This window comes from Typha angustifolia, chromosome 15 (genome assembly GCF_048772165.1).
Source record: "Typha angustifolia cultivar Huaian chromosome 15, ASM4877216v1, whole genome shotgun sequence".
Taxonomy (NCBI): domain Eukaryota; kingdom Viridiplantae; phylum Streptophyta; class Magnoliopsida; order Poales; family Typhaceae; genus Typha; species Typha angustifolia.
Window position 1 is genome coordinate 20,843,418 of NC_133253.1, and position 25,355 is coordinate 20,868,772.

Here is a 25,355-nt window from a genome sequence, read left to right on the forward strand (position 1 = left end):
TATATATATATATATATGGGCTTTGTTGTGAAGTATCTCACCTTCTGTAGGATTTATTACTTAATAGTATGAATCTTATATATGGACATAATTATTTAAGTTCGTAATTATTTTTTCATCTGTACAAAAAAATATATTCAACGCATTATAAATTTTAACGAAAATATCCATTCTGTATATAATTTCTTACCTTCAAATTAAACTAAACTTTAAAATTAAAGAGGATCTTTCTACAATAATACAAAATGTTGGTAGTTATTTGTAAAAAGATTATACTGAAATATGTACCTAACCCCGTCCCATGTAATGGATCCATGGCGTTGGCTCGTCTTCATCACTCTATTCGCCATCATCTTCTCCCCAGGAAGCTCTTCATACACCTTCCACTACTCCTCTTCCACTCCTCACCCCAACCCCACGACGAGTCCCGTCTTATCTCCCTCATAAACTCCTCCTGCAAAGCCCAACTCCTCCCGATCCACGCCCATCTCCTCCGCACTTCCCTCCTCTCCCACCTCCCATCCATCTCCTCCGCCTTCCTATCTCGCTCCACTCGCTTCCATGACCTCGCATACTCCCTTCTCGTCTTTGACCAAATCCCAAAACCCACCACTTTCCACTGCAATGCGTTACTAAAAGCCTACTCCGAGAGTAGCACACCCCAAAAGGCGCTTCCTTTCTTTAGGCGCATGCAGGAGCTCGGCCTCCGCGGTAACCCATTCTCTTCTTCCTTCGTTCTCAAGTCCTGCGTCAGGATTTCTTCTCTCTCCGGTGGTAAGCAGGTCCATGCGAGGATTTTACGAGATGGGTTCTACTCAGATTCTCTTCTGCTTACGGCTTTGATGAGTTTGTATGCCTCGTGTGGAGATGGGGAGGATGCGCGTCAGATATTCGATGAAATGCCGAGGAGAGATACCGTCGCATGGAATGTCCTGATTTCTTGCTACACCCGGAATAGACGGACTAAAGATGCTTTGCACTTGTTCGATGAAATGCGGGATGAAAATGATGGGTCTGAACCTGATGGCATCACGTGCCTGCTTCTGCTTCAGGCATGCGCTAACTTGGGTGCGCTCGACTTTGGCGAGCGCATACATGAGTTTGCAGAGGCGCGAGGCTATCTGGATGCTTTGAATGTGAGGAATTCACTTATATCAATGTATTCAAAGTGTGGTTGCGTAGAGAAAGCCTACCGAGTGTTCTGTGAAACACCTAATAAGAATGTCGTTAGCTGGAGTGCAATGATTTCGGGATTGGCAATGAATGGGTTTGGAAGAGATGCTATTGCCGCTTTTGAAGAGATGCTGAAAGTCGGTGTTTCTCCTGATGAGCAGACGTTCACGGGCGTGCTCTCAGCATGTAGTCACAGTGGTTTGATTGACGAAGGATTGACATATTTTGATATGATGAGGTCTGAGTATAGGTTGATTCCAAATGTATGTCATTACGGGTGTGTAGTTGATCTAATGGGGCGAGCTGGTTTGCTCGATCAGGCTTATCGACTTATAGTGAGAGAAATGGGAGTTGAGCCTGATGCCACACTTTGGAGGACCTTACTCGGAGCTTGTCGAATTCATCGGCATGTTGCCCTTGGAGAGCGTGTCATAGGGCACCTGATTGAACTGAAGGCACAGCAAGCTGGGGATTATGTTTTATTACTGAATATTTATGCCTCTGTTGGAGATTGGGAGAAGGTAGCAGATGTGAGGAGGTTAATGAAAGATAGAGGAATTCAAACAACACCTGGCTGCAGCAGTATAGAGTTAAATGGCGAAGTTCATGAATTTGTTGTTGACGATGATTCACATCCACGAAAAGCAGAGATTTATCAGAAGCTTGATGAGATATGTAAGCAATTAAAGATTGCTGGCTATGTAGCAAATATGGATTCAGAATTGCATAATTTGGAACTAGAGGGGAAGGAGAGTGCACTCTCTTATCATAGTGAAAAGTTGGCCATTGCTTTCGGTATTCTTGTGAGTCCACCAGGTAGAACAATAAGGATTGCAAAGAACCTTCGAATTTGTATTGATTGTCACACCTTTGCAAAAGTTATTTCCAGTGTTTATAACAGACTGGTGATTGTTAGAGATCGGAGCCGATTTCATCATTTCAAAGAAGGTCGCTGCTCGTGTAATGATTATTGGTAGAACATATAAAGTCTTGGACGTATAGCTGATGCTATTTTTATGGGATTCAACTATTCAAGTTACTATTCTGAACATGAGGTTCCAAGAACACTGGTATGGTACCTTCAATCGCCATTACTGAAAGTTAATATAGCAGCATTTGACATGAGCAATGTGGTAACAACTCCACTCAGACATTTAGGCCAAACAATGTTGACGGATTGGAAACAATGGAGTTATCTTAAATAGCCTGACCAGTTATGCTGCTAAATTGTGGATCGAGTTCTGCCAATTTCTGTGTGATTAAAGAAAAGGAAGAGTAGAGAACAAGGAGCACTGAGGACTGTGCTTTGCAATAAATGTGCTGCTTCCAGGGCATTCATCTTTCTCCTAAGACCTGGAACACTACTGATTCATGAATAAAGACTGAACAAAATCTGGTGGATTACTGCCGAATGCCTACATTACCAGGAATTTTCTCGCAAAGGCGTCAATCAGGCTGTATACATTAGTGTATGACAAACTTTGTCAGATGGTGTCTACTGATCGGAAAATTTCTTCTTTTCTTATGTAATCATGAAAGAATTCCAATTTTATCACAAAGTTTTGGTTGATTCCAGAACCAGTTCGAAGCCTACACCATTGATGGCACATATTGTACTTGTGGAACTTGTTAGCATTGTCCATTGCGAATCCTTTGCCAAGTGTACACGTAAAACTTCCTCGAATTAGAATTTGGCCATGCATATATGGTGGTCTGAATTAGCTGATCAGGGGAGGGGGCCTCTCCTAATTTGTGTTGATGAAGACATTACACCACATACCAAACCTTATGAGTTATGCCAAGTTTTGATATACTTGACCTCTTTAATCTTGTAGTAGAGCACGCAGCCCATTCATCGGTATGATTTATGAGATAGCAAAGTGTGAAACTATTCGCCTCTTTTGTTCGTTGCTTGTCGTCTTGGTCTTATCGACAGGTAGATGCAATAAGGAATATGCCCGAGAAATTCTCCATTCTCCACCTATGGATACATGTTGCTTTCAAATTTAATCATCTCTGGTCGAGGAAGAGACAAGAGATAGGAAAACAAGCATACCAAAAATATGCAAGAGGTGAGGGCCCAAGCACTTTATTATGACATGAATTATAACCCAAATTAACCTTGGTGATTAGTTGAGTAATGAACACTGAGAACAAAAGTTTTAAAGGTTAATTACATCTAGACCTTCGACGAGAAACGTCACATTATTATTTGCCATAAAAAAAATTCAGATAAAAAGCATAGTAGAATAGTTTTAGAATGTCTAAAGTTGATCACGCTACTAATATTTATTTAACAAAAAATTCAAACAGACAACTAACTTTTCAGAGTTTTTTATATAGTTAAAAGTTCTACGTGTAATTCTTTTTCCCAATTTTTTTTTGTAAAAAAAAAGAAGAAAAAGAGTTTCAGAATTTGAGACACCCACTCGTCTTGGCCTAGAACAGGTCGGCAAATGTGAACAGAGCTCTCTCTCAAATCTCAATCATGTAAACAAACATTACATATTTGGCTGTTTGATATGATTCACTTTTCGAACACTTGTCTTATTTGCATTGCTTCTCCTTTTCGTCTTCAATTTTCCCTCAATCCTTCTCTCTATCTCTTTCCCTCCACAATTAATACTTACAATGTACATGGAATATGCCAACCCACAACTCTCGTCTATAAATATACTCCAAACGAGACCAACAAGAAGAGTAACAAAGGAATCCCAAAAAAAAGGCAAGCAACTATGAAGATCTCATCCCCTCTATCTTTGGGACTACTTGCGTTAATCTTGGCAGTCGAGTGCAGCGCTCAAGATTTCGACTTCTTCTACTTTGTTCTACAGGTAATTTAATCTATAAGCATCACAAACTCTTCTTCCAAGCTTTGCTTTCTTCTGCTAAAAGATCAACACTCGTTGTAATTTTTTTTATTCTTGGGGGGGTTGTAATTGTTAGTGGCCTGGATCCTACTGTGACACGAAGAAGAGCTGCTGCTATCCGACCACCGGAAAGCCGGCGGCGGACTTCGGCATCCATGGCCTCTGGCCAAACTATAACGATGGCTCGTATCCATCCAACTGTGATCCTGGTAGCCCTTATGATCGATCAAAGGTACTTGTTCTTACTAAATTGTGAATACACCGCAGGTGTAGCAATTGAATAGAGAGAGCTTACAAGCATCATATGTGAATTGATGGGTTGCAGATTAGAGACCTTTTAGGTAGAATGCAGGCGAACTGGCCAACCTTGGCATGCCCCAGCGGCGATGGATCGACGTTCTGGGAGCACGAATGGGAGAAGCATGGAACTTGCGCCGAATCCGTCCTTGATCAGCATGCTTACTTCCAGGCAGCTCTCAGCTTTAAGAACCAAGTGAACCTTCTTCAGACTTTACATAATGCAGGTAACGTTATAGTTTCAGAAAGCCTCTCTTTTCTCTTCTTTTCTCAGATTATACTTAATATAAGTAATATAAGTAGAAGTAATATATTTTTCTTAGAGCATTCATATAAAAAAAAAAGCAAGAAAAGGCTTGAAAAAAGAAAAGATCTTAGGAGGGTATATTAACACTAGTCTAACCCACATTATCCTTGATGGAACTAACTGCAGGAATTAACCCAGATGGTGGATTCTATAGCATAAGCAGCATCAAGGATGCCATCAAGGAAGGAACTGGCTTCACCCCATTTATAGAATGCAATGTAGATGAATCAAGGAACAGCCAATTGTATCAGGTGTACTTTTGTGTGGACACTTCTGGGACTCAGCTCATGGAATGCCCAGTGTTTCCTAATGGCAGGTGCTCTTCCAGTATCGAGTTCCCTGCCTTCTGATGTAAGGCCTATTTCTCCATTAAACTATGAGCTCTAATAAGTAAGAAGAAGCCAACCATTCATCTTAATTGTTTGTTAACGAGATCTTAGTAATCTCTCCTTTTCCTCTGTTATTACTTATAAAATTGTAAGAGGTACTTTGCAAGTATGTCAAAAAGAAGATATGACAAGTCCAAAGAAGACTACTCTGTTACGAACCAAGTAAACAATCTATAGAATAAGAGCTTGTAACGGTCCTTGTTCCACTGAAATGGGTGTAGATGAAAGGGACCTTTGCTTCATTAATTGTACGTTTGGGCAAGAACGTACGTTACGTAGAAGAAACTAAACAATAAGGATTGAAAGGAAGCTGGAAAGATGACGTTACTGTAACGCCATTATAAAGTGGATTATTTATGGTGGCTCTGCAAAGCGAAGTGCGCTGAAAGCCAATAATGTTGGTCTAATAATAATGTGGGCTTAAAGAAAAAAAGTATATGAAAAGGAGCAAAAACCCATAAGAAGCATCAAACAAGCACATTCCAGGTGCCAGAGCAACGTAGCAATGGCCAAGAACAGGGAAAAGATAAATGTCTGAGAAGAAATTCTTTGAGTACACCAGCAAGAACTTCCCTGTAAATTCAAATTGAGAAATGAAAGAATAATCATACTAAGACTTTCTAAACTATTATTTAATTTTGAATGTAGTCCCTCAAAAAAAAAAATTTAGTACACATTGATTCTCTAAACTATAAAAAAAATTATTCTTTCGACAATGTGAACGACAAAATATTAAATGATTGATAGAGTAAAATAGCTTTTGAAAAACGTCTAAAATTGATCGAGTGACTTACATATTATTTTTTAACAAAAAGAATCTAATAGAAGAGGCATGTAATAGATTTTTCACAATTAAAAAAATGACTGTGCTAAGAAGATCAAAATAAAGATATTTCCAAACTAATAATGTTGTGCCCATAAACACTTTAGCATGGGAGAAAGAAATTATGAATAGGTAAAATGATGCACTTGAAATCCATTAGGAGAGATCCACTCTAGGCAGATCGCCATCTTCAAATCCATTAGGAGGGCCAAAAGCTTCAACCTAAAGTAATTTGGGCCTGATGACCACATCCATTCCTTTCAAACAGTTGGCTAACTCTGTCAATGATTCAAGCATATGCCTAAGAATCTTGTACAAATTCAACAGTAACATGTCAAATTCTACATAAATGTTTACCCTCTCAAAAGAATAAAAAGCAAAAGGTTGAAGAATGTGTATATTGCTTTCAGTACATGGAAAGCTGAGCAAGGTGAGAATAAAGGGTCAGAGAAGTACACATACAAGTCAGTGCCTACGGATAAATAATTATTTTTTAAGTCTTATTTGATTTGAGTCTAAATCCTCAATTAGTTAATTTTATTTTTTACTCTTAATTTTTTAAAAAATATATATTTAATTATTAAACAAATTAGTTTAGATATCAATTAGAGTCCTTTTTGCAAACACAATTCACGAGACAAACCAAAAGTAGGAATACATTCCGACTTCTAAATCAATACAATCGCTAGAATCATCTACACGAAATCGTACGAAAGGAATACATTCCGGCTTTCCACCCAAGATCTCACGAAAACCACAACAAACAAAACAATGGATAGAAATAGAACCAGAACCAGAACAAGGGAAGAACGAAGAGCCGTGTGAAGTTCCAAACAACAAAGAAGCCGCCACTGGCAAAAAAACAAAGGGACAGCGGATCTGTTGAATTAAAAGGGAAACTTGCACATAACACCTTATTATTTATACTAATTAGCTTTTCTTACTTTTATTTTGTGCACGGGATCTGGAGTTTTTTCAGATGAGCACCCGGTTTGTAGGGGCTGGTCTGCGAAATTGTTTTCTTATTCCAAATGGACGGTCGAGACGAAGCAAGCACTTCGTTTTCTTAATCCTCAGCCGTCCCTTCACCTTCATTCGGTTCAAGGATTCTTGTACAACCCATTAGCGAGAAGAAAAGGAATTTATTGAAGTTTAATATTATGACAACAATTTATTGATACATCGGGGTTCATATGAATTGTCAAGCATCTTTCCTAGTTAGAAACAAGGAAAGCATTCTACGCTGCAAAACTGAAAGCATTTTAAGCTTGACCCAAAAAGAATTCATCTCAAACGGATGCAGCTGTTGCTGGCTGCTTCTGGGCAAAGGATATACCCTTCTCAATGCTGGCCTTCAGCTCAGGCTTTAGTGCTTCGAGTGCTCCCGCTTCGTACTCAGTCAGCCCCTGGAGATCAGCAGATATCACAGCTTCAACACCCTTCTTCCCAATTTTAACTCTAGACGCAAAGAACGGCAGCTCAGTTAGATTGGATTCTACAAATGAGCACTCGTATACATCCCCATCACCATCCAATGCTCGAAGAGATGATTCGACAAATCTAGCAGCGGCGTAAGCCATGGATAGAGTAGCAGAACCGGCACCGGCTTTTGCCTCCACAACTTCTGTACCGGCATTCTGTATCCTTACAGTCAGCTCTTCAACTTCTTCATCAGTGAAGGCCACCGACGGCCTTGTCTTCGACAACAATGGTAGGATAGTAATGCCAGCATGACCACCGATTACTGGGACATCAACATCGATGAGCTTGAGTTTCTTCTTCTGTGCAACAAATGTATTTGCTCTAACGACATCCAGAGTTGTAACACCGAAAAGTTTCTTGGGATCATAGACACCCTTCTGTTTCAGGACTTCTGCAGCTATCGGCACAGTAGAATTGACTGGATTGCTAATAATGTGGATGAAGGCATCTGGGCAATTATCTGCGACAGCCTCAACAAGTGTCTTCACAATATTAGCATTAATGTTAAATAGATCATCACGAGTCATGCCCGGCTTCCTGGGAACCCCTGCAGGGATGACGACCACATCCACCCCTTTCAAACAATTGGCTAGCTCTGATGGTCCAGTGAAATCAAGGACCTGAGAGGGGGTATTACAATGGCTGAGATCAGCAGCAACTCCTTTCACATTTGCGATATCATAGAGGTGCAAGGCTGAGACCAGCGGAGACATCTTGATCAGAAGACCTAGAGGTTGACCGATACCTCCAGCAGCTCCAAGAACTGCCACCTTAAAAGTCGATGCTCGAGGCCGGAATTGATTTGTAACTCTCAGCTTTGGTTCAATCTTTGACACAAATGATGCTTGGAGAGCAGCATTACTTTCCTTTCCACAGAAGGACGCCTCTGATTCGATATCAATTGATGATGACGCCTTCAGACCACTGAAACTTTTAAAGGACTTTGAGCTACTAAAGCATAAGCCAAAGGGCTTAGATTTTGCTCCCATGCAAGTCTGGGCACCAAGTGAACTGATGGAAACAGTTGTAAATGCTGCTGCTTCCATCTCGCACAATGGAATGGAACACTCAAGGATATTGGACCTGCATTTGTATGGAAGAAATTTAAAGAAGCAGTAGATAAAAGTTAAGCTGCTCAAATGTTATGCATTTAAAATTTAAGAACGTCCCATGTGTACCTGAAAGGAGCAAGTAAGTTTATACAACAGCAATGAAAAAAGATATATTTTAATAGCTACTGTTTATCTTTAAGTTGCTCAATAGAATCTTTTACATGTTACACGCTCCAATTAGAGTGATATATAACACAATAACTAGTGGATCCACACAACAATGAACTGAACCATGTTATAAGCTATATGGTTGGATCTTATACGCATCTTTTATCTATAGTTAAATACTAAAACTAGTTCTTCTTTGAAGAAATGAATAGTTACTTAGTGACAATATGAGACGCAAGTAGATTTGAGACTTAAAAGCCATGTTACACAACTGCAAACTGTTTTTTCATGGATCAGGAAGGTATCAGCATGTACAAGTATATGAATGCCTTATGGATGCAACCAAACACTAGAGTTGGACTGTCTCCTAGATGCAGAACAGGATAGAATCCAACAGAACAACCATATTCCACTTCTTCATTTAGTAAAAAAAAATTCTATCCATCTTCTTTTTCTCTCTGTTCTTCTTTAACAACAGAATCAGTAACAATGAGAACGGCCTCGTGATTTTAATATCTGAGAAAGAACAAATCGCCGAGATGAATCTTTTCTTTTTTTTCTGGATCCTGTACTCATGAGGTACTCAATGGATATGGGAATATTTTAGAAATCCACAGAAAAAAAAAAAATCAACTTTTTTCTATACGCCTTCAAATTAGCCTCTGAAGACAACATATGGTTAGATCTCAACGCCGCCCTGAGATCTAGACGGACACTTAGGAGGAACCAAAAACAAGAAAAAGATTCAGTAGATGTAGAAATACCTAAGCGCGAAGAGACCGCCGCCGCCGCCGCCGCCGCACAACGAGGAGAGTGTTCTCTCTCCTTCTATGTATGAACGAGATTTGGATTTCTCGCATTTATGTGAGAAACGGTGGGCCTCCTTCCTACTCTCCTCCTCCTCCTCGCTTCACGGTGGGTCCCAGTTTGGTAGGTGATGGTGGAATATTCTAGAATGGACGGCCGAGATGACGCAAGCACCCGGGAGAGCGGCTTCGTTTGAATCGAAGGGCCGCTGGCCACACGAGTATTATGGTCGACAGCTGCCCCGCCACGTTGCCTGCGGCCGCTTCGTGGTTTCGCTCTGCCCTCGTTTTTGCTTCTTTTTTTTCGCGATGTTTTTCCATTTCACACCCTATATTATGTCTTTATTCCAGTTAATATATCCTTTTAACATTTTTAATTCGATCCTTGTTGTCTCTTTCTCTCCTTAATTTTTTCTTGCAAATGTCCTCGATTACTATTCTAAATTAATATTAACTAGAGTCAAACTTAAATGACATCATTAAAATCATTAAATGATACTATATTATATCAAAATCAATCATGTCAACTTAAAATAATCGGAGTTAAATCCAAGAGTAATATAAATATAGAATAAAGTTAATATAAAAATTCCTAATAACAAAAAATCAAATGTAAAGATTTTTAAGATGGCAATAATTTAAATAATATAAATACTAGAAAAAACTAAAATATCTAAGTAATTATTGTTAAACTAAAATACTAAAAAAATATTTTTAAGTAATTAAAATTGTTGGTAATAACATTCTTATCCTTTCGTTCAAAATATATCATCTCATCTCCTGAAATGTAACATCCAATTTTAACTTGTAATGACATTTATTATTTTTCATGTTAAATTAAATTTTATTTTTATATCCCTTAAACAAATACACTCTTGAGGCTCACTACTTATGCTTTGTATTTCTCATTTTCGATCCCCTTCCTAGTATGCATGGCTACGGGAAAGGGAGATGTTTCACTAACATTTTTCCAATCTCTCTCCTTCCCTTTTTCTCAATTCTTTACTTATTCCTCATTTTCCTCACTATTCCATTGTTTAACCTCCTCTCTTCCTCCACCCCGTTTCTCTCTCCTCCACCTTTTGCCTCCACAATCATTTAGATTACTAGATGGACTTGGCTCTGGTTGTAGTTGCAGTTTTATCCACCACCACCAGTAAACGTTTGTGTCAATTTTGGTTGAGTGTTAATATATTCCCCTTCCACAGTATCACATTTTCTTCCCCGAGGTTTATTGCTTTTACTTGTCTCCATCGATTTTTTTTTGGGGCAAAGATGAGCCCTTTGAAGCTCTTCTTCATCGTCGAGTCCCTTCAATGGCATTGCTTGTCTTATTGCTTATTCTGAGTTTTTCCTTAGGCTTGGCAATGGTTGGTTGGTTTTGGTCATAGGGTTGAGTCTATTGCTTCATCGTTTTAATTCACCTTCCTCTCCCGCTTCTTTCATGTGCACGGTTGCGACATGTGCTTGCCAATGTCTTGATCCAATAATTCCTCATCCTTAATATGTCGCGTCTTGCTACTATTATCTACTACCTCTCACTTGCCCACACTGTAGTTTTGATTTAGTCATCATACCTTTTTATGGGAGATTTGTTTGAGTTTGCTTTGGCTAGTCTCTAATACATTGATATTTTTATCATTTCATATGACCATGTTTTCAATTGTTGGATGGCGATAGAACCATAGACTAATTCGAGACTCTATGCTCCTGTGAATTATAATGTTGCACTTCATTTTTGGTAGTATTTTTTGTGTCCTTAAGCTTATGCTTTATTCTATTTATAACGACCATTCACCGTAGACTAAGATAATGAATTATACTCACCTACCCTCCTTCCAGGGAAAGAAAAATATATGCGTAAACTCTATTTAAAGGAAACACATCAACATATAAAATTGCGTAATATTATGCTTGATGGATTAATTTGATCTCTAACATCAAATGTCAATCCCCTATCTTTAACAAAATTCAATATCTCAACTGTACGAATAGACCTCGATATTCATGCATTTAAGCATCGATATACTTTTATTCTAAGGGTACGAAGACTTCTTTTAATCAATATGAATTTAATGGCTCCTACCTGCTTAATTAAGCATCACATGTCCATTTGCAGATTAAACTTTTTAAGCCTTTTTCTTTCTCCTAGATTAACCTTCTCTGTTAATTATCATGGAATCAAACTCTGGCCAAGACTTAGATTATATAATACAATAAGTCGCGTCGAGGATAGCCTTTTTTTCTTCTACATATGGGAGCTGGTAAACCTTCCATGATGTGGATCGATCACCGGAGTCTCTCCAAGAACACAATCACAGTCATTATCATCATCGACTTTCTTATCAACTAAGCTATTTGATTCTGATCTGGTGAAGTTTCCACCTAACAGCATATGTGGTCTCTTTTAAATACACTTAATGCTATTTCTTTTCTTAATATCAAATGGTTCCTTTGAATGTTATCCCCAATATCTTGACTAAGTTTGGCGATAATATCTTTTAGGATTAAAGACATTTCTATCCCTATATACTTATGTATAAAATTATATTTACGACTAAAATAAAATTATTAATTTTTTTAATTAAACTAACTAAATAATATTAAAATAATTAAAATGTTTTTATTGTGTTTATTAGAAAAGATATGTAAATTTTAATATAATATAGTAAGATTATTAAAATAATCATAAATACTAGATTAAATTTAATAAAAAATTAACAGTATTTTTGTAGTCACAACGAAACGAATTAGTTAGAGACTTTTTTTTTTTTAAAGTACATAAGTAAAATAATCTTGAGAGATAAAATATATTTAATGTTATTTTCTTGGATTACCAGCTGTCATATATTGGTTCCTTCGTAATTGTTCGAGACATCGATAGCGAGGTGGTAAATGTAACGAGAAGCCGCGCCGGTCCCGCCGGCTCCGTCTCTGGGTCTTATCCGAGGGCAGCATGGTAATTGCGCGAGTTGTCTTCCCGACGCACCACGTGTCCACGTGTAGCGCGTATTGACGGGCAATGACCTGCAGCGTGGTATAATTAAAGAGACAGAGGAAGGTAATTACGAAAGGGAGAAAAAGATTAAGAAAATATTACTATTATATGTGAACTCCAGTCAAAGAAAGAGGATAAAGAAAGCCTGACGTTTCTTTTTTTAAATTTTTATGACTACAATAATTACCGTTTATTTATTACTTCAGTAAAGCTTTTAATTATTGTTGAAGCTTCAACTAGCCAGATATGAGACGTGCTATCTACTTCATCGTGTTAAGAATATATAATAATTGAGATTTATGAATTATTGGAATTATATTATATTATTAAGAGTACAAGAAATGCCGCTTGTTGTCTGGTTCTCTCTCAAAGACCGGCAACGTGAACTCTTTTTAGTCCAGTCTCTGGCGTAGACTCCAAGCACGCTCTCTCTCTCTCTCTCTCTCTGAAAGATCCGGACGGACTCGAAGCTTCTCTTCCTCGCCTCTCTCGCTCTGCCTCTGAGAAAGAACCACACGCTCTCCGAAGAACTAATTAAGGTATCGCTCTCTCTCTCGCTCTCTCGGATCTCCAATGGCGTTGGCTAGAGTTGGATTTTCCTTCGGAATATAATCGCTCCTCGTGTCGTAGTGATCTTTCTCTCTCCACCCGCAAATACGGCAGTGGAAGTAGCAGCTTAGATTTCGGTGCGGGCTCGAGTGGATTTGGGTCACATTACCATGCCCTGTGCCGTTGTAGAGAGAGATTCGAGGCATTGTGTCTGATTTAACTGATGTACTTGATGATAGACTACTTGGTAGTCCAAGATTTCTTTTTTGGTGTCTTGTTTCATCCTGCCGGTAAATTTTTGAGTGGTTCGTTCGTTTGAGAAATTCCCGAGATTTGAGAATTTTCTTGTTAATTGGAAATATGTTTTGCATCGCCTTGCTTCTGACCAACAAGGCTTCAAATTTCTTTAGTTTTTTTTTTATTCTTTCTTTTCCTTTTCCTAGATGGGTTCTGAACTGTTTGAAGGATTGCGGAGGTGTAGGCGGGGGTTTGGGAGATGTACCATCTTTTGGGAACTCAGCTGTCTGAATCTTTGTTCTAGGTTAGTTCCATACTATACGGCTGTATCTTGATCCATAAAGGAAAATGAGGTTACTTGGATCACAGGTATAGGAAGGGAGTTGTGTTTGACTCGTGTTGCTTGGGTCATTAATTGGACATTATTCTCCTCTTCTAATGGTCTAGGGCTTTGAGAGGTAAAAAGAAGGAAAGAAAAAGGAACAAAAAAAAAAAAAGAGACGTAAAAAAAGGTAAAGCGAGCATCTGCTATTCACACAGGCTGGGCCTGGAGTTAATTGTTTCTCTGGGGAAGTAGTGGGTCCATTTTCTTCAGTTTGGAAGAGGCTTGCATTATTTCAACTTCTTTCATCTACTAAAGAAGTGTCTGTTAAAGAAGTGGCGCATGATATAAAGGCAAGGTGGACAGTGATCCGTCTGACTAAAGTTGTTTAAGATGTAGCTAATTACTCTAATGCTATTATGAAACTTTTTTATAGCCTAGAGCTCCTAGATAGATGAAAGGAAGATAAGTGTGACTCGTGAGAGATGTGAGAACTAGAGGACCAGGATCCCAATGGAACTTGTAGCTTGCTTGTTACTGATCTCATGATGCAATATCCTGAAGTGACTAAATATTTGCTTTTGGCTTGAGTGTTTTTTTACTGCTTGTCCTGTTTATTCATCTTACGAACCCTTTTATTTTTCTTGCAATGTTCAACAGCTATGAAAGATCGTCTGCCTAAATGCTGACTTTTATGAGTGGTTATAAAATAAAATGGAATGTAGCATAAACTAGCTAGTCTAGATTATTCATGTCTGGCAGGATTGTCAATTACTTAATTGCTTAAACCTTTTGCTCTTTTCTTTCTTTTATGGAAAAGAAATGGATTCGTAGTACAATTTTACCAAATCTTTTGTTGATATCTCGGTACTGCTTAATCTGTTTGACAGAGGCTATGAGTGAAGTGTTCATAAAAGCTTGCTATTATATTTACTGATGCAGAGTGAAGTAATATCAATTCTTATATATGTGTACTTCCAATTGCTTCCTAAGGTGACTCTGGCACTATAGCTGGATGGAGCTTTGAACAGTGGGTGTGGAATTCAAATTGCAGAAAAGGCTGCCTGCTACTTGGAGTAGCTAACTACATTTTTGACGACTGTGTGCTATATCAGTAGCAAGAGCAAATCAGTGATCTGTATGTCTTCAATTTTCCTAGTTTAACAGCTCATTTCTTCTGGATGATTAAATGCTGTGAGTGTCACATGGCTTATTTCGACACTCTTTAAGATTAAACAAACTGCTTTCATTGATGTAAACTGCACTTTGGAACCACTGGCCTTGGGTGACAATAAAATATCATATTCTAGATCAATGCACTAGTGTTCCATTCAAAGTCTGTGAAGTACAAGGTGTAGTTCTGAAAGTTATAGCACGTGTGATGAAGAAATGGTCTGGCACTGTTGCTTTAATGTTTTTATTTGTCTTGTTGATTTTGAGGTATATGTTAATGGATAACAGATTAGCAGAAAGTTCACTGCAAAACATCCTCTATCGCAACATTTCTGACCCTCTTCGGTGGTTGACTGTTCCAAACCCACCTGCAGTTTATAATCCAGAGAATGTGTCCCAAGTAGTTTCAATTGACTCGTTAGTGTCCAATTTTATAGCTCCTAGAAATCTTTCTACTGAAGAATTGCAGCTGCTACATACTTGGAACCATATGAAGCAGTTTATTAATCATTCTGGGAGTTTACCTCATTCAGTCGAAGCTGTCAAGGAAGCTAGAATTGCATGGGGAAGCCTTATGGACTCGGTTCAAGATGTCTCTGGGAATGGAAGTTCTCACCAGAAAGTGAAAGAGAAGCAGTGTCCATATTCTATTCGAAGAATGAATGCATCAAAATTTGGTCACGATGGTTTTTCATTAAAGATACCTTGTGGACTGGTTCAAGGTTCTTCATTAACTGTTATTGGCACTCCGGAAGGTCTTTTGGGTAATTTCCGGATCGATTTAACTGGAGCAGTACTTCCAGGTGAACCAGATCCTCCAGTTATATTACATTACAATGTGCGGCTTCATGGTGATAAACTTACGGAAGATCCAGTCATAGTCCAAAATACATGGACTGTAACTAGTGATTGGGGTTCAGAGGAGCGTTGCCCTTCTCAAGATTCTGTTAGTACAGGGAAAGGTATTTTGTATAATCATTTCTTGTTTATTTGCTTATGACACTGATTAGAACTTAAAATGACATCATATGATGTTTGTTAATTATAGATGTTTGATATTTTTACGATCAATAGTCAATCTCTATTTTACTTCCTTTGGTTCTATCTGCCATAATGTTATAGTTTGTTTATGGAGATTTCACTGTATTACGATGAGCTTAAATTAAAGTTATACTTGTTCTTCAATGCAAAATATTTACAGCTTGTCTTCCTCTATCTTTTGAAAATTATACAAGTATATGTTATCACTGTTGATGACTTGTACTACTCTCTTTTGCTAAGCTAATTTTGTTTGTTTAAATAAAACATGATGCTTAGTAATATAAGTATAATCTGATCCCTGCCGCTCATTGTGAAGTGTTACTTAATTAGTAGCTATTATTGTTTCCAGAGTCATGGTAGTCCTATCAATATGTCATCGCATACAGGCACTTGATTTTGATATGCGGACCTATTATGTGGACTCTGTTATTGCTTTCTAACGGGCAAGCTGAGTGGTTCACCAGTGTTTGATTACATAGTATTTTGCCTTTCTGCTTGTGTTCTCATAGAGCTTAATTTTTGTCTATACCTCTTGATATGCAATCTTTCCATGTATTCTTCCTTTCGCAGTGGATGACTTAGAGCAATGCAGTGCAATGGTGGGTAAAGATGAAAAGCAAATTTTCACATCACATAAAAATTCTAATGTGTCAAGGTCTTCTAAAAAGGGGGGTGCTGAACCTAGAAGGTATTTTCCTTTCAAACAAGGATATCTTGCTATTGCCATTCTTCGAGTTGGAGTAGAGGGTATCCAAATGACCGTAGATGGAAAGCACATTACATCCTTTGCATACCGAGAGGTAATTTCAGCCAAAGTATCCAGCCATTTCCTTAATTGTTTTTATCAAATTATATATTGGCTGACAATATGGTTTATTGCCAGAGCTTGGAACCATGGTTTGTTAGTGAAGCCCGAATTTCAGGAGATATTAAATTAATATCTGTCATTGCAAGTGGCTTGCCGACATCAGAAGACTTGGAGCATATCATTGATCTAGAAATTTTAAAGGCACCGCCTATTTCTCTTCATAAATCTGTGGATCTTTTCATTGGCATCTTTTCTACGGCAAACAATTTTAAACATAGAATGGCAGTTCGAAGAACATGGATGCAATACGATGCTGTGCGTTCTGGAACAGTTGTAGTGCGGTTTTTTGTTGGCCTGGTAAAAAATCTACATGCTTCAAATCTTTTTATATACTCCCATCAGGAATACTATGTTATGATGTCTGAATCACTTCTCTTGCATCACTAATGCTTCATATTATGTGGGAGAAACTTTTTCTTTCATTAAGTCTGAATCACTTCTCTTGCATCGTTAATGCTTCATATTACGTGGGAGAAACTTTTTCTTATTAAGAATAGAAAGTGTCGACCATGTACAGTATTCATTTTCTTCATTACTGCTTGATGTTACATGTAATGGAATCTGTTGTTTGAACATGATATGACATACACTTCATAGATGTTCTTTCCGACGATTGGTTTTTTGGTTCTTGATATCTCTTTATTTAAGGCAACTATATTTTTCAATATTTGTTATTTTTGATAGCTCACAGAGCTTCTTACTTTACCTTGAATGACCTTTGTGTTTTTCAAAGCATAAAAACCAAATGGTGAATGAGGAACTCTGGAATGAGGCACGCACGTATGGAGACATTCAGCTTATGCCATTTGTTGATTATTACAGTCTAATTACGTGGAAGACGATAGCAATTTGCTTCTACGGTGTAAGTAAACCTGAAGTTATGTTGTACTATACTTCCATTGACAATTATATTTTGGTTTCTTACATTTTTTTGTTCTAACAGACAAATGTTGTATCTGCCAAGTATGTAATGAAGACGGATGATGATGCTTTTGTTCGCATAGACGAGATTCTTTCATCTTTAAATCGAATAAATGTTAGTCGTGGGCTACTATATGGTCTTATCAATTCTGATTCTCAACCTCACCGGAATCCTGACAGCAAATGGTATATAACTCCTGAGGTAAGTCTTATAGTTGACATAATATTTGTTAAAAATGTTTGATCATACAATCGCAATATATTATAATGGCAGTGAAATGATAATAGGTTTACCCTAGATTGGGGCGAGGGAAAAGAAGGGGCTAATCTCTATTTATACAAAGTCATCATAATATATAAATCTAATATTCTCATCAAACTCAAGATGAATCATAAATTGAGCGTTTGCTAACTAAATGCTCAAAGCGTGGAAGGGGAAGAGACTTCATGAAGAAATTGACAATTTGCTCCTTAGTGCTGACACGATAGAGTAAAATGATACTAGCTCGGTACTCCTGATGAGTGTAGTGCATATCGACTTTAATGTGCTTCGTCCTTTTATAAAAAAATAAAATTTCCAGCGAGTTTTTTAGCACTATCATTATCGACATGAAGAAGGGTTAGGAGGGGTAAAGAAACACTCGTATCACTAAGGAGACACTGAAGCCAAATAATCTATTTGGCTATCACATACATAGCACAATACTCTGACTCAGGACCGGAGAAAGACACCACATTTTGGTTCTTGCTTCACTAAAAAATAAAGGAATCTCTTAGGAAAATGAAGAAGTTAGTGGTAGATTTCTGATCAGACTTGTAACCAGTATACTTGCATCGGAATAAGCTCGCAGAACCAAGATTAATGCTGATAGCATGAAAAGAGAACGAGTGGTGGTGCAACGGAAGTATCGAAAAATATATATAAAGAGCAGCATAATTGGCAGATCGAGGAGTCTGCATGAACTGAGTGACAAGATCAACTACAAAAGAGATATCAGGCCGGGTAATGGTTAGGTAGACGAGTGCCCTAATCAACTGACAATATCTAGTCGAATCTGGAAGAAGCTGACCATCATTGTGCTGAAGCTTCATATGAAGCTCAATCGTGATAGTAGCAGAGCGAGTATCAATGATGGTGACATGACTGATAATATTTGTAATATACTTCTACTGTGACAGTAAAAGACTATGGAATGACTGAGCAATTTTGAGGTTCATGTCAAACTGACGCTGAAGATGCTATTAAAGAGAGTAAATATTGGTAGAGTCATCTTCGGTGATAATCATATCATCAACATACAGAAGAAGAATGACCCGACCCTAAGCAGAAGATTGCAGAAACATAAATAGCTCAGAAGGGTTCTTTTGAAATCCGTAGACTGTGAGAACACTATGAAATTGATCAATTCAAGCACGAGAGATTTGCTAAGCCCATATATAGCTCATCGCAGTCAACAGATATGACATATGAAGAGGGAAACCAGGTGGAGCATCCATATATGCCTTCTCGTTAAGAAGGCCATGAAGAAACGCATTCTTCACGTCAATTTGATGTAAAGGCAACTGGAAGCAATATCAAGAAGAGAGTGGACAGAAATCATCTAGGCAGCTGGAGCAAAGGACTCTTCATAGTATATTCCGTATTCTTAAGTAAAGCCTTGAGCAACCAGGCGAGCTTGGTACCTGACAATGGATTCATCAGGTCGATACTTGACCTTAACGATTCATTTACAGCTAGCAGACATGATATCTGGTGGGCGAGGGACAACATATCAAGTATGCATTTGTTGAAGGGCATGAAACTTATCTGAGACTTGTTGCTACTATGGAACCTGGACAACCTCACAGTAGGACCTAGACTGAGAAGTGAAGTAGATAGCTGCAAAGAAAGTGTGAAATTGGGGGGAGTTTATAGCGGAAGACATCAGAAAGTCAGGAGGTGATGCTCACGCTCTGGATAGTGACGAGCGGGTGTGAGAGCCATCACAATAGAGATGGGACAACAAAGGGATACGAAGATTCTCAATATCGGGATTGGGATTGCTATCTGTTGTCCCAAAAAATGATACATATCAGTCGTATTGGATCAAACTATTTTTTAATTACATAAAATTTTAAATATTATTTTAAAATGCAGAAAATTTTCTAAAATTTGGAAAAAATGAAAGGAAAATAAGAAAAGGAGTGTCAAATGACGAGAGAGCGGTTTAGAGGGGCAAAAGGAATCGGTAGTAAAGGAATGTCAATAGATAGAGAAATTTGAGGCATGCGGGATGTATATGATGGGGCTAAACCAAACACCTTGGATGGGATAAAGGACAGGCTAGTAGGGAGATCTAGAAAGGATAAATCTAAGGGAGCTAAGGCATTGGCAGTAAAGAAAGGTATATCTTTTAGAAAAGTGACATGACGCAATATCCTAAGACGATAAGTAGAAGTGTCAAAGCAATGATAACCTTTATGCTTAGGACTATATCTTAGAAATACGTAGTTAGTAGTTGTCCTAGGGGACTTGTTACGTTCATCCGAAGAAAGAAGAACAAAACATATGCACCCAAAAACACGAAGATAACCATACGAAAGGACAGTACCATAGAGACGATTGTGCATAATCAAACCATCAAGAACAAATGATAGAGTTCCATTGATGGGATAGAGAGTAGTAAGAAGGATCTCAGCCTAGTAAGAGCGAGGAATGAAAAGAAAAGAATGCTTTCATTCGACAACTCTATTTGAGCAAGGATATAAGGACACGAACTCTAAGGTAGAGTATCGGAAGAAGCATGTCTGACTCAAAGGAAGAATACTCATGAGCACCACCAGATTGAAAGATCTTAATAAAACAAACTATAGAATAGAAATTACGGTAGATTTGACATACCTCAAAGCATTGACGTAGAAAGTAAACCCAAGTGAAATGAGAGAAATCATCAATTAAATACACAGTAGAAAAAACAATCAAAACCCAAAGAGAGTGGAGCAAGGTCCCAAATATCAGAGTGCAAAAGGTGAAAAGAGGAATCAGAGATATTCATACTAAGAGAAAAGGGAAGGGCCTAGTGTTTTGCCAATTTGTAGCCAATACACAATAAGACCAAAAAAAAAAAACTACTGCCTAAGCACCTAGACGGAGACTAGGTCATGAGACATTGACTCAATCCATGACATTGACGACGATGCCATAGGTCTGTAGAAGAGAGATGAGTGACTGGACAAGCACTAGGGCGAAGTGATGGAAGATAAAGCTGATCTAGGTAATAAAGCCCATGAATAACTTGTTGAATCTATTGGAGTTGCGCACTACTGAAGGTGGGATTACTGGAGTGATCAGATGGATTGATGCTTGGTGCACACTCTATGGCAATAAAAGGCAGTGTAGAGGTGACTTGCTGAGAGGGCAAGAGGTGGTGTCTAGGCTCCTTAGCCTGTAGCTCAGCTATGACACTGTCTAGGCTTGGGAGCATGAAGTAATGCAATAGATGACGAGTCATCCCCAAATTTTGAACAAAGACATTTAAGGAATCCATCAGATGATCCTCGTCAGGGTAGTGTTGAGCCGACATCAAGTCAGAGGGGTAGAAACTAGAAAATATGCTCCATTGATGTAAGCTCATGACATATGTTAATCATGTGGGCATAAAAGTCCTGGATAGAAAGCTGACATTGTCTGCCCACTTGAGCACCATGACGGAGCTGAAAATGATGATTAGACTCGATTGAACAAATTGACGTCTGAGATGGGCCCAGATGGCATTGTCATAAGACAAGGTCTGGAGCTAAGATTGAAACGTTTGATCAATCTGTAAGATGAGGTAAGTGCAAACCTCCAGGTCACGTAGGGCCCACTCATCATACTCTAGAGATAGAACCTTTGACTGAACATCTTTGGATGTGTCAGACTCAATAGAGGGCATAATGGTTGTATAGATGATAGTGCGAAGAGGAGCACACCTCGTCTGCGGAGAACTATCTAAATGGAAGAGGCTCATGTGATCCAATTTTGCTCAGTGATAAGTAAAAAATGGATTAATGATAAACTCTCATGACCGATCGGAACAAGACATCATTGGATTGCCATTTAAGCCCACTCAAGCCTTTTCGTCAAACACCTAGTGAGAGGAACTTTTGAACGGTGCAGCAGAAAAGGAGAGCTATGAATACAGTGAAACTTTTGTTGAACACTTAGTGGGTAGTAGCTGAAAAACAATGCTACAGTTGCAGAATCAAAGAACTGCAAAAAAAGGGGTTATAGAGTCAAGGAACTTTCGTCGAACATTTGGTGGGCATTAGTCGAAAACTGTGCTGCTACTATCGGAATTGAAGAGATGAGACTATGGTGACTGGACGATCAAGAACTACAGCCTGTAAAGGACTGTTGCGTTGCTGCTGCTGAACAAAGAAGAGGGTGGAGACCGGTGGTTGTGCTGCTATTGCCGAGGAAGTGGAAGATGACGGGATGACCAAGCTCAAGGAGGCCGAAAAGCACACAGCTAAGGTAGCTGTTGCATCTGCAGCGACGATGGAGGTTGTGACTGTGGCTGCTGTAGCAACAGGTGAGCTTGAGGAGTGAGAGGGCAGTTCTCGAGCTAGAAGGTGTTAGGCTCTGATACCAATTTGATAAGCTCTGATACTAATTGATGGGTTCTGGAACCAAAAGATTGGTTACGGGACAATTCCTTAAGATCTGAATTTATTGCAGGAAGCAGTCCGCGCAACCGTGGGAAAATATTAATCAGATATTCTCCGATAGTCAGAAAATTACGAAACCAATTGGGTTGGATCCGTAACTTCCCGATCTACAACTTTTGTGTTTACGTCTTTCGCAGATTCAAATTATAGCAGGGACGAAAACACGGAATAACATGGATGACGGTGGTGGTGACGGGTGAAGTGGATGTTAGGGTTATGGATGGGTATGGAGATGGTGGATTATGGAAGTGATTAAGGGAAGTAGACAAGGGAAACGAAGTGGTCGAGATCCCAAAGAAGAGAGGTGGCTCAATAGTCGAGGGAGATTAGAAGTTAGGAGAAACCTTGTTAATGGTAGAGGTGGAAGTATGGTGAAGAGGGAGGAGAGAGGAGTCTAGAGAGAAGATAGGAGGCAAGAAATCAAGAATCCAATAGCATAATGAAGTTAGCTGCCTTCCACATATTTATAGAGGCTGGCCAATAAGTCCTAAAACAATATGAAACCATAATTCTAGAGGATTCCCGTCGATCATGTTCGAACGCGCACGATCGCATTCGAACGCACTCAAAAAGTCCCATCTCTGGATGTGCGAACGCGGTACAGCCTTCGAACGCGACCTATAGGAATTTTATTTTAATAAAAATAAACACCTAATGCAATAAGAAAAAATCCTAATTAAGTGTATCAGAAGGTGAAAGAAAAAAAAAATCAATCGAAGAAGGAGATGGAGAGAGAGATTATTGGAGAATGAGAAATCCAACTTAAAATATCCCTAGAGATTGGGAAGCTCTGATACCATGAAACATTAGTGGGTTTATCTTAGATTGGGTTAAGGGAGAAGAGAAGAGTTTGGTGAAAAATATTGTGTATTTGATTAATAATGAATGAGGGGGCTAACCTTTATTTATAAAAAGTCACCATAAAATAAGATAAATAAATAAATAAATAAAAATCTAATAACTAGGCAGCGTATTAATTTCTCGTGTTGAAACCTCTGTTCTGTTAGTTCTGAAGTACAATATTATTTGTTTTGATTTTCATATTGTTACATGGTTGATGGTTCTTCAAAGAAGCATCTTGTTTACCCCAAAAAAATGTAGAATCATCTTGTTGTTTGTGCTAAATACAATTACTTCAGTAACCCAGGGTCAATTTATGAGGTGATATCACTTGTTTGTCACTCGCCACATGTGGCATGGTACAACAATTAAATTGGTCATTGATTTTTACCTGCCTTTTCAGCACTCAGGTTCTTCTGGTCAGAATGGTCGAATCATGTAGGCTAATCAGTTTCCTTGAATTTTGTAATTGGATTTGTCATGGTAAATAGGGCTAGAGCATAACTTCTATTCTGCTTTGTAGTTTAAATATGTGGACTTTTCAGTCTTTGGATATTACATCTCACAGGTCCTTTTTTTTTTTGGTGAAGGAATGGCCTGAGGAAAATTATCCTCCTTGGGCACATGGTCCTGGATATGTGGTGTCAAGGGACATTGCAAAGGCAGTCTACAAGAAGCATAAACAAGGGCGTCTAAAGGTACCATTAAGTATGCTGGTCTATTTGGGGTTTTGTGACGAACTGTTTTCAGTTGCCTTCTCTGTGAATGTAGAATTGTTGTCATCAAATAACAAAACCTATTCCTGTTGTTCAGTCCCTGTAAGTTCTTTCGAGCTGAGACAATATGTTACCATGCAGATGTTCAAACTAGAGGATGTTGCAATGGGAATATGGATTGATGAGCTGAAGAAGAGTGGTTTGAATGTTAAATATATAAAAGAGGGGAGGATCTATAATGAAGGGTGTGAGGCGGACTATGTGGTCGCCCACTACCAGGATCCAAGGGAGATGCTATGCCTGTGGGAGAAGCTCCAGGAGACACACCGAGCAACATGCTGTGGCGATTGATAAGAAATGCTGAAGAAATTTGATGGCAGAACAGTCAGAAGTTTTTTGTAGAGAGCTTTTAACCAAGTTGCTGAGAAGGGCCAACTGATGTAACGTTGATAGCTACACGCTAGTTCCAAGATGATATCGGAGAAGTTTCTGCATAATGAAGACTGAGTTTTTGGGAACCGAGGTGTTACGTCGAGGGCAGCAGCCAAACTCTTTATCATTTGGCTGGCTAACTGCAGATTATAACTTATATAAGGAAATATATTTCTTAGTTAACTCAGATCTTACTGAGTGTATAATTTTTCTTTCATTTTCTTTTGCTGGCAAAAGTTTAGGTTGAGTTATACTTGAAATGACCTTCTTAGGAAGAGATACCTCATCTCAGATTTGTAGGACTAGTACAGAAGATCGATCTCCCTTCTGTATCATATCAAGGGAAGCACATACGTAGATAGCAGCTTATTGTTCGAGAGATATCAAGAGGGTGTGTGATTGTAAAGTTATATGATTCACAGTAAATGTAGCAGCTATTGCATGTTTGGGGAAAGTATATATATATATATATATATATATATATATATATATATATATATATATATATATATATATATATTATATATATATTTCTCTCCATTTGTCTTTACTCAATCTTGTCTTCCTTTTTTCTCTTCCAAGTAGCTGCAACAATTGTATTGGTTCTGTCCTTCAGCATTAGAAAGAAAAAAAAGAAGCTCAATTTCAATTCCTACTTTAAGGAAAAGATTAATGCCGAATGTTCACCTTTATCGCCATCAACTAGTGATCGTATGATAACAGACTCCGTTCTTCATCAAGTATCAGGAATAAGGTATTCCGATAGATGAATAATTTGTTCTCAGTATTCTGGCAACGAATAACGAGTTGTTGACTAAAATAAATCTATTTTTTGATTTATTTATTAAAATAGATTGCTTCTAAATTTAAATATCAAAATAAGTTAAAATATAGTTCTAAGTAAAACGTTTAATCATTAGCATTTTATTTAAAACGTTAATAAGATTAGTATTTTGTCAAGTAAAACGTTAACATTTATCAACGTTATTTAAACATTTTATATCACTTATTTTAGAAAGATTTTTACTTAAAAAATACTTAACAGTTAAGCATTTTAAGTTAGAACTACACTGAAATAAAAATTTTTAGTATTTAAATTTAAATGTTATCTATTTGATAAATAAAATTTAATATAAAACTAGTTCGGCCAAAAACTCGTCAATAACTCAAAACTATACTCCGAATACGATGAACTTATAACG

The 25,355-nt window shown here is 38.1% G+C and overlaps 4 protein-coding genes across 8 annotated transcripts; 3 read left to right on the forward strand and 1 right to left on the reverse strand.

The window, feature by feature from the left end:
• The first annotated feature begins 299 nt into the window (after positions 1 to 299).
• Positions 300 to 3,015, forward strand: LOC140778624 (pentatricopeptide repeat-containing protein At3g47530). Its single transcript, XM_073123429.1, has one exon. The coding sequence runs from the start codon at positions 315 to 317 to the stop codon at positions 2,148 to 2,150; it is 1,836 nt and encodes a 611-aa protein (XP_072979530.1). The 5' UTR covers positions 300 to 314; the 3' UTR covers positions 2,151 to 3,015.
• An 833-nt stretch (positions 3,016 to 3,848) lies between these two features.
• LOC140778858 (extracellular ribonuclease LE-like) lies at positions 3,849 to 5,065 on the forward strand. The gene is made up of 4 exons (XM_073123750.1): positions 3,849 to 4,007; positions 4,120 to 4,275; positions 4,369 to 4,567; positions 4,774 to 5,065. The coding sequence occupies exons 1-4, from the start codon at positions 3,909 to 3,911 to the stop codon at positions 4,995 to 4,997; spliced, it is 678 nt and encodes a 225-aa protein (XP_072979851.1). The 5' UTR covers positions 3,849 to 3,908; the 3' UTR covers positions 4,998 to 5,065.
• A 1,916-nt stretch (positions 5,066 to 6,981) lies between these two features.
• LOC140777398 (malate dehydrogenase, chloroplastic-like) lies at positions 6,982 to 9,478 on the reverse strand. The gene is made up of 2 exons (XM_073121476.1): positions 9,326 to 9,478; positions 6,982 to 8,424 (listed from the first exon to the last, which is right to left on the reverse strand). The coding sequence occupies exon 2, from the start codon at positions 8,385 to 8,387 to the stop codon at positions 7,149 to 7,151; it is 1,239 nt and encodes a 412-aa protein (XP_072977577.1). The 5' UTR covers positions 8,388 to 8,424; positions 9,326 to 9,478; the 3' UTR covers positions 6,982 to 7,148.
• A 3,231-nt stretch (positions 9,479 to 12,709) lies between these two features.
• On the forward strand, positions 12,710 to 24,602 carry LOC140777451 (beta-1,3-galactosyltransferase GALT1). 5 transcript variants are annotated; one of them, XM_073121577.1, is made up of 9 exons: positions 12,711 to 12,904; positions 14,467 to 14,611; positions 14,935 to 15,608; positions 16,258 to 16,487; positions 16,571 to 16,852; positions 17,289 to 17,417; positions 17,499 to 17,678; positions 23,596 to 23,703; positions 23,863 to 24,602. In XM_073121577.1, the coding sequence occupies exons 3-9, from the start codon at positions 15,137 to 15,139 to the stop codon at positions 24,070 to 24,072; spliced, it is 1,611 nt and encodes a 536-aa protein (XP_072977678.1). In that variant the 5' UTR covers positions 12,711 to 12,904; positions 14,467 to 14,611; positions 14,935 to 15,136; the 3' UTR covers positions 24,073 to 24,602. The 5 variants fall into 5 exon arrangements, with proteins under 5 accessions (XP_072977676.1, XP_072977675.1, XP_072977674.1 ...); XM_073121578.1 differs by having other exon boundaries at positions 15,180 to 15,608; XM_073121575.1 differs by having other exon boundaries at positions 12,710 to 12,904; positions 14,364 to 15,608.
• Positions 24,603 to 25,355: the final 753 nt, after the last annotated feature.